Source organism: Primulina eburnea, chromosome 11 (genome assembly GCF_022965805.1).
Source record: "Primulina eburnea isolate SZY01 chromosome 11, ASM2296580v1, whole genome shotgun sequence".
Lineage (NCBI taxonomy): Eukaryota > Viridiplantae > Streptophyta > Magnoliopsida > Lamiales > Gesneriaceae > Primulina > Primulina eburnea.
The window spans coordinates 37,681,256-37,690,148 of NC_133111.1; the positions used below are offsets into that span (position 1 = coordinate 37,681,256).

Sequence of the window (8,893 nt, forward strand, 5' to 3'; positions counted from 1 at the left end):
GACCATTTATCACTATATGGAAGTGCATCAATCTTGGAAGAGATTCATGAAGCCAAAATCACTCTCCATTTGCACTTAAAGAAGACCAAAATCACTCATGAATCTCGGGTGTGTATCTTGAATCAAGAAGAGGCCACGTTCATTCGGGAGAGAAAAGTGCAATCATCACGTTGATTAAGCAATCAGCGACATTCTTGGAGTGATACGCGCTTACCTTTATAGTCGATTATTCAAGCATATATAAGAAGCAAACTCCCTCCCCATAACTTCAAGAATTCGAAATTTAGCAATTGTAGCAGCCTAGTCGAATATCTACCGCAACCTTGTTCGAACGAAGTTCTTTTAGCATGTCTTTCTAGCACCTTAATCCAAACGAAATAAGGTAAGTGGGCTTTTGCTATGTATTTCTTTGTAACTTAAATTTTGTATAAGTATTTCATGACATGCGTCTATGCGTGTCAAATCATTTTCGGAAAATGCTATATTTTATAAAATCTCGATCGATGTACAATATGTTCTTCTATTTCCGATGTTCTTTGATTCTGCTGAGTTCATTCAAAAATTCCGATAAGTGTTGTTTGATACATCTGATTCTGTAGTGCACTGTTATGATTCGAGTGAGATATGGAACGACAATTGTAAATTTATATGGCCCCCATCAGTGGGTATAAAACTGTGTTTCGGCCCCCATCAGTGGGTATAAAATTGTGTTCCGGCCTCCATCAGTGGGTATAAAACTGTGTTTTGGCCTCACCTCTTAGAGAACTAACATATTGGGACAATTTGACCATGGAAAACGAGATGAATAACAGTGTTTTCGTTTGTTCTGATTCGTTCTGTACTGAATTGTGTGATAATCTCTGTTTCACATTTCGATTTCGATTCCGATTTGATATGCTATAAGACACTATGTTTTGAAAAATCGGTTTGCAATATGGGTTTTAAATTATATTTATATGTATTTGTGGTAATCGATCGGCCCCCACTTGCTGAGTGGAACACTCACCCCTTACATTTCTCCTCAGATAAGAATGAAGATCAAGTAGACGGGGATGAAATAAGACATGCTTTGGAGTTGGTGAAAAAGTTTGGAGATATGAAGATTTCTCGCTTATGTTCTTCCTAAGTTTCGATTCAAGTTGTACACTGCTTCCGCACATTTTATTTCGTTTTGGATTTATTACTGTAAGACAAGATTATTTTGAGTTATTTATGAAATAGACTGGTTTTGGTTTATACTGAACTACGAGACTTGTTGTTTGACGATTATGTGATTGTTGAACAACGCCGGTGTCGACTAACCCCGGTATCGGGGCGTGACACTTATAGACCCGACCAAAAAGTATCCACAAAAACCAATAACCCTCGACATTGTTGACATTTTGAACAGCTAACTGATGCAAGAGTTCTTCGGCTATTCTTTCAACAGAATGGGAATCGTTCACTGCCTCCATGAGTTTCAACCAGAAACGGACACCTGGTTTTGACGCAAAAAACTCATCGATGGCCACCCCAGAGCTTGATTTTAAGACAATTCGAATATCTCCAAGGATCAATGGAATAACATAACGTAATAGCTCACCTGAAAAGTGTAAAAATTTGCAATTTAACGAGCCTAAGCATTCCATATTATTTTTAACTTCCCCAATCTAGTTTCAAAATACCAGTATACCCTCTACGACAAATACGGGCAATTGCTTCTCCAACAAAAAGAATACCACTATTCTTCTGGATGTCATTTGCAAAATACGACACCTCAACTAACTTATCATCCCATTCCACCATTCCATGGAAAAGGTGGGTCGTGATTCTTTTAAAGAACAAACTGGAATCTCAAGTAAAGGATAAAAAAGAACAAGAAGAGCATGGACAAATTACTATATAGTCATGAAGATACGAAATTATCCATTTAAGAAGTCTAAATCCATTTAAGAAGTCTAAAATTTGTATTCTTATTTATGTTCCACCACTGACTGCCACCACTCAAAGTTTAATGAGAATTGCAAGGGCAGCAAAAACTAAAGATTTATCATAGACGTTCAGGTGTTCTCATGCTCCTTTCTAACAAGTAAGTGATTTTCCCTAGTGAACAAAATCAAAGGTCTAAAGTGATCCTCAATTATAGGTGTAGCACAATGCAGACACATGTTCCATGTGCTTCATCCAAAAAAAAATCTCAAAATCTCTACTCATGAAAGCAAACTTCAGTCTATGTGAACACAGGACACATTTTGTGGATAAACAAACATGAAGCCGTCTTAAGTTTGTAACGACGAGGATACCGAGTTGAAAGTGAAGTTGGAGCACCTTTGTCTTGCTTTATAAGATCTAGATGTAATAAGCTGGGAGACCCTAGAAATAACCTGCTTGAGTTGATCTTGGCCAAGATCTTCAAATCGACAACCACCACAGAAATCTCTAACCATCTGAAGCACCCCATTAATCTCCAGCAAGCAAACAACAAGCAATCTATTTCACAATATGTGAGCAAGAGTATCTGTATATGCTTTCTAGAGAGAATTCCATCACCCAAACATACTCGTGAAGGAATAAAAACGAGTAATGTGGAGTAATCTACACATGTAAGACATACATAACTGGTAGCTAATATACAAACAAGGTGAAACAAAAACCCACCCCAACATAATTGCTCTTTAATACGACAAAAATTGCCGTTCAGCCCTTCTAAACAAACAGCTAGAAAAATTATGATTTATGTGTCACACATCAAAGTTGTGAACCATACTATACCCAGTAAAATTAAAAGCCCTATGCAACAAATGCTCAATTGAGCATAGAAATTAGGTAAATAGTTTTAACTAAATCGGCTGCCCAAGATCCACATAAGATCAATGATGGAATTTGGATCATAATCACTCAATTTATTAACCATCCAAATATAATTGCTCAAGTGAGTGAGTATATCAACCACACACACCACAGAAAGACATTATATAAATATCAAAACAATCTAATCTTAATCCATAATTTCCTCAATCAACAAAAAAGAAATTTATTAGGGTAACTCAATTAATAGACAGAATCCAGTAGGAATCTGCAAAAAAAATTAATGACTTCAATACTCGTAAGTTTGGATTAGAGTCATATAAAATAGAAAGAAGTTCTTGTAAAACTTGTTTGATGATTTTAAGCTAAGAAAAGCAAGGAAGAAAAGAAATGTGCAAAGCACAATAAAATGTGAACAACTATAACATCAAAAGATTAGAAATGTTGTAATTCAAATAAATTTTTAACTTATCACCTCTCAGCATTTGAATCATGACTACCAATTCCAATCTGCTGTATAAAAGGAACCACCTCAGCAGCACAGCCGTTAACAAAAAATACATCATATGAGTGTTTCCTTGTAGAAGTCGGGAAGCATGCCAGCCAATTGGAAGCCACGTCTATATGAAATCACAATATCTTTTGGAGATCGACTAAAGCCACATCATAGCAAAATGAAGTATAACAGAAATCTAGAAGAGAGATAATGCAGGTCGAGCATATTCAAACTTGACGACTGACAAGGCAGTTTTAACTGTGGGTTAAATTTCCAGTCAGAAAATTGGAAATTATTCGAGCATCGAAGCATGAGCATCATATTAAATGTATAAGTATAAGTAAAACAGAACTATTCTTCTGCGTTTGAAATGAAAAGCCTTGTTGTAATGGCCGTGCAAGAAAAAAAATTAGCATGCATGCAACATGTTTCTAAAACAACGAAATTTTTCCAATTATTTCGTATAACTGGTAAATTTATACGCCTACACGCTGTCAATTGCCAAATACATGAAAGCAAATTCATATCTAAATTTATTCATCTATTCATACAACCATGAATATAAAGAAACAAAAAAGCAGAAACAATAGCAGGGCTCGGAATGAGTAGTAAAATGAAAGCAAAATGTCATAACAAAGCTAGGAAAAGTATTATAGAGCAAACCAACCCCTTAAAAATCAAAATAATTATCAAGGATTAAAAAAAAAAACTTACCATACAACAAAAATCTGGCAAATGCTCGAAATGCGGAGCCCTTTTAGAAAATATTCCATCATACAATTCTCTCATCTTCACTGGGAAACTCCACAGCCAACTGCCCAAAAAGTTCCAAAACAAATCAAAATGGTTTCTTTTCATATTTTCTAAAAATTCCCCACAACTAAATTAGGCAAATTTACATATATGAACGGTCCTCGTCTCGAAATTTCTCATCAAGACTACCTACACATCCAAAATACAAAACAATTAGCTAAATAACCATACTATAAACTGCTAATATGCAATGGAATCAAACAAAAATTTGGCCAAAGTTTGAAATCAGATAAACTGGACATGCATTTAACAAAAAGCAAAGCGGCAGCCTTAAGGGGGAAACCTGAAAATGAATTGGCATCAAGAAGAAAGAGGGAAGTGGCGAGAGAATAAAAAGCGACAGCAACTTGATCGACTGACATTGACTGCGGCGATGACATCACCAAGGCCAGCCAGAGTTTCACAGCGGCGAAGGCCTTACAATTAGAAAATTATAATCCAAAAAGATTAACAGTTAATTTTTTTTACTTTTTTAAAAAAATATTATGTTATGACCCAAACCAAGACACACCTCATGATTAATCTGACCAAGTCTCTACAATTCCCAACTTTAACAACATAAATGCTGCAAATCTTGATTTTGTCTTTCGATTATTACGCATCGAATGCATGCATTCAAATCTCACAATAACATTATATCCATAATCAATCAACCTGAGATAAAAGCTTTTTGGAAAAGATCAATGATCTGTGTAAGGATAGGCCTAACTCGGCTTGTGATCGCTCGAGTAATAATCTTATATATACCAAATGTTGCAAAGATTGATAGGCCTGAAGTTATTTCAGGTCCTTGATTTTTGGGATAAGAGAGGTGAGCAGCGGCCGAGGGAGACTATTGGCCACCTGGGCTGTAGCCCGGGTGGCCCAAAATATAATATTTTTTTTTAGTATGTAATAGATTTTTTTTTTATTAGTATCTAATAGTTTTTGTTGAGCCCAGACCGGATGGCCCAAATTTTTTTTTTTATTAGTATGTAATATTTTTTGTTCAGCCCACTTCCAAATTACATAAGCCCATGAAAGTCCAATTGTGTTAGATATTGTCAAAAGAAAAAAAAAACCGAAGTCGCCTACTTACAGAAGCAGAGAAGCAAACCCTCCTCCCAATTCACAACCCATCGTGTCGCTTGTTGGAATTGCTGCTAAAAAAGGTTTGTTTGGGCTTCAGTTGTACATTTGATTTTTGGTGTTTATTTGTTCTTCCGGCTGTTGAATGAATCTAGGATACTGTGTTTTATTGCTCTGAATCTAGGATACGATTTATCTCGAGCGCCTCTCGAAATTTGGGTAAGAAATGTTTTTTTTTAAAAAAAATTAATTTGTGAGACAATGGCCTACCAGAGTCAATGAGTGGCCAGAAAACTTAATTATTAGGAAGATTGTACTTGGTCGTGAAGCTTTCAATTTCTTTCTGTGGAAATAATAATAGAATTGAAACTAAATTGGCTGCATGCTTGGCCTTGATGGATATCCACACTTTTGCACAGGTCTTGCTTATTTAGTACCTTTTTCATGGAGGAAATTAGTTTTTTTACCAAGTATTATTAGAATTTTAAGGTAAATCATTGCAAGGATCATCATGAAGCTCTTTGACTAGGCTAGAATATGGACTACTAAGCTGCATATCAGTAATAATTTGATGAAGCTATGAGGTTTCTTCCTTCAACAGTCAGCTGAACGTTTTCTTGAACCGCTCGATCATGATCCTCTGACACGTGGTTCAGTTTATCAATGAGTTGGTGATTCTCATTACGAAGCCAAACGATTTGCGACCAAAGCTCGTCCAAGTGCCTTTGCTTTCACATACGTGATCTACGTGCAGATTCTCGGTTAGAAATCATTCTTTTTTGTTTCCTCTCATTTATGATGCTAAATTGTTGCTCCTCTGCTTCATCAGAAGTCGATTATTGTTGCTTAGACATGTAGATTGAGGGTGGAATTCTCGAACTTGTGGATTTATGCTGAGTTGATACAACGGTTTGGGAAATGGGTGAAAATGGTTTTCTGGTACCATATTGTTATTGGGAAATGGGTGAAAATGGTTTGTTACATCTTCTTCCAAGCGCAATGCTGAGTTACAATCTTATCAAGTTAATGAAATTGCACGTTCTGTTGTTGCCGGTGAACGCGAGACTGGGCGAGGAGCTAACCAGATTGGTACTTTGCATCGAGTAGGTACTACTCGTTGGAGCTCCCATTTTGATTCTATTTGCAGCTTGATAGATATGTATGATGCAACTATTAATGTGCTCGAAACACTTTGCATCGAGTAGGTACTACTCGTTGGAGCTCCCATTTTGATTCTATTTGCAGCTTGATAGATATGTATGAGGCAACTATTAATGTGCTCGAAAACATTATCATGGATGGCACCTCTACTTCAATGCGCGGGGAAGCTGGTGGTCCATTAATAGTTATGAAGTCTTTTGATTTCATTTTTATTTTGCATTTGATGCATAAAATTATCGGGATCACAAATTTGCTATGCCCTGTCTTGCAACATAAATCTCTTGATATCATAAATGCAATGGATTTGGTCTCTACGACTAAAGAACTTTTCCTGCGATTGAGAAGTGATGGTTTTGATATTCTTCTTTCGTATGTAAAATCATTTTGCACAAGATTGGATGTCGATATACCAGAGATGAGTTCTCATAAGCATTCTAGTCGTTCATGCCAAAAAAAGGATACCATCACAGTTGAACATCACTTTCATTATGATATATTTAATGTTGCAATAGATTTTCAGTTGAAAGAATTAAACTCTAGATTCAGTGATGAGACAGTTGAACTTCTAATTCTCAGCTCTGCTTTGGATCCAAAAGATAATTTTAAATGGTTCAACATCGACAAGATTTGTATTATCGCTGAGAAGTATTATCCCGAGGACTTCACTGAACAGGAAATTCATCATTTGAGGTGTCAGCTACAACATTTTGAGCTCGATGTAGTTTGTCATTAAGATTTTCAGAAAATGTCCACTATCTCAGAATTGTGCCGAGGGTTATTTGAAACAAAAAAGTTGCAACATTATAATTTGATTGACAAGTTGATCCGTCTAGTTTTAACTTTGCCTGTTCCACGGCAACTACGGAGCGTGCATTTTCGGCTATGAAGCATGTTAAAACAGTTCTTCGTAGTAAAATGGGAGATTGTTTTCTGGCAGATTCTATGATTATCTACATTGAAAGAGAGTTTGCTTCAAATATAGACTCAGATTCTATAATTGAAGAATATTATACTTCGAAAATCATAGATCACAGCTTCAATAGTAAGATTATGTCTATACAGATTATTTGTGTATATTTTAGTTTAAAAATATTTAATTTAATCATCTAACATATTAAATGAATGGTTTTAGAGATATTCGTTTTATTTGATCTTCATTAAATTTTCTTGCAGGCGATGATGGAGATATAATATTACATTGTAAATGTTTTGTCGGGTTCTCAAGCTTACGAGTTCAATAACCAAATTATTGAAGATCTTGTTAATGAGAAACCTTTTGAGACTACGATGAACAGGTATCATAGTTATGATTTTATTTGTTATGGATTATTTTGTTTTTCGTTAGAAAAATTTAGCCCGGGCAGATTTCAAATCCTGGCTCCGCCATTGGAGGTGAGTGTTGTGTTTCATTCAGACAAATCTTCATGATCATTGAGAAGTGAAAGAACTGCTTTAGTATTGTCTTTCCCAACCACTAGCCATAATTTATGATATAACAGAGCTGTAAAACCATTCTGGTCCTGGTGTTTTAGACGAGTACATGTCAAAGACCGCTCGTTTAATTTCCTCCTCAGGAAAATGAGTACATAAAAATGCATTCTTTCACTCATCAATCACATATTCTACAGCCTTCGTAACAGCCTCGATAGATTAATAGTTGAGAATAGTTCACAAAAATACTTCATTTCATCATCGTTGTGTCCGTCATTCTTTGTTCATCTTCGCACCACTCTCCCTCGAATTAAACAGCCCCTTAATAAAGTTTGTTCTACATCTAGTCGAAGCTGTATAGTGGAAAAACTTCGTGTACGATCCCCGTGTTTCAGCCAAATTTACACGCGCTTTCTGGGCCTCATTAATTTCTTCCTGCTCTGAAAGAAAATATTGCAATTTGATTATTTGTGGGAAAGAATGTGTAAAAAAATGCAAAGATGGAGCTCCAAATTTATCTCCATGGGTGGTAGAGAAGTTCATATTAAATCACTGCTTCAAGCTATTTCATCCTACGCTACAGCACGTCCCATCCCATTCAGTGCTGTATGTGCATTATGTAAGATGAATTATGCATCAACGAAACTTATACTTTTATATTGTCCAATTGTGAAAAAAGTTTGGAGAAACTCTACATTCTGGAATTTTTTGAAAAGTTTCCGATCGAGGAGCAACTTTTATTGAAATTGCGCATGCATTTTTCGAAGAGTATGACGATTGAGATGTTTGAGATGTTTGTTATAATGATCTGGGTTGTTTGGGTAGAAACTTGCAAGAGAACCCGTAGCCTTTGGCACACAAAATGGATATTAATATTGATTGGACTCGAAATTATTCACGTAAAAACTTGTGTTAAACGATCTCACAGATCATATTTTATGAGACAGATCTCTTATTTGAGTCATCAATAAAAAAATATTAATTTTTATACTAAGAGTATTATTTTTTATTGTGACTATCGATGTGCTTGATATGTCTTCGTGAAATCGCCTAACAAAAAACATACTCATTAATTATTCCCTTCTTCAAAAAAATGCACATATGGTAAAAATGTTTTCTTTAAATAATAAAGGGAAG

General features: G+C 35.5%; 1 protein-coding gene and 1 long non-coding RNA gene across 8 annotated transcripts; one reads left to right on the top strand and one right to left on the bottom strand.

The window, feature by feature from the left end:
- Positions 1–1,323: 1,323 nt before the first annotated feature.
- Positions 1,324–4,712, bottom strand: LOC140805777 (uncharacterized). 5 transcript variants are annotated; one of them, XM_073162083.1, is made up of 7 exons: positions 4,608–4,693; positions 4,380–4,512; positions 4,183–4,225; positions 3,998–4,097; positions 3,263–3,407; positions 2,283–2,469; positions 1,324–1,582 (listed from the first exon to the last, which is right to left on the bottom strand). In XM_073162083.1, the coding sequence occupies exons 2-7, from the start codon at positions 4,474–4,476 to the stop codon at positions 1,579–1,581; spliced, it is 576 nt and encodes a 191-aa protein (XP_073018184.1). In that variant the 5' UTR covers positions 4,477–4,512; positions 4,608–4,693; the 3' UTR covers positions 1,324–1,578. The 5 variants fall into 5 exon arrangements, 3 of the variants coding, with proteins under 3 accessions (XP_073018184.1, XP_073018183.1, XP_073018185.1); XM_073162082.1 differs by having other exon boundaries at positions 1,324–2,469; positions 4,608–4,712; XM_073162084.1 differs by lacking the exon at positions 3,263–3,407 and having other exon boundaries at positions 2,283–2,426.
- A 460-nt stretch (positions 4,713–5,172) lies between these two features.
- LOC140805781 (uncharacterized) lies at positions 5,173–7,635 on the top strand. Of its 3 annotated transcripts, XR_012112336.1 has the most exons (4): positions 5,173–5,247; positions 5,766–5,925; positions 6,015–6,271; positions 7,499–7,635. It is a non-coding gene; the product is annotated as an uncharacterized lncRNA (long non-coding RNA). The 3 variants fall into 3 exon arrangements; XR_012112335.1 differs by having other exon boundaries at positions 5,766–6,271; XR_012112337.1 differs by having other exon boundaries at positions 5,766–6,267.
- The last annotated feature ends 1,258 nt before the right edge of the window (positions 7,636–8,893 follow it).

Coding starts and splice junctions, on each gene's coding strand:
- LOC140805777 (XM_073162082.1), bottom strand. CDS start 4,476: ATGTCATCGCCGCAGTCAATGTCAGTCGATCAAGTTGCTGTCGCTTTT. Junction 4,226..4,379: donor TGATGCCAATTCATTTTCAG/GTTTCCCCCTTA, acceptor TTGGATGTGTAG/GTAGTCTTGATGAGAAATTT. Junction 2,470..3,262: donor CATGATTCAAATGCTGAGAG/GTGATAAGTTAA, acceptor ATTGTGAAATAG/ATTGCTTGTTGTTTGCTTGC.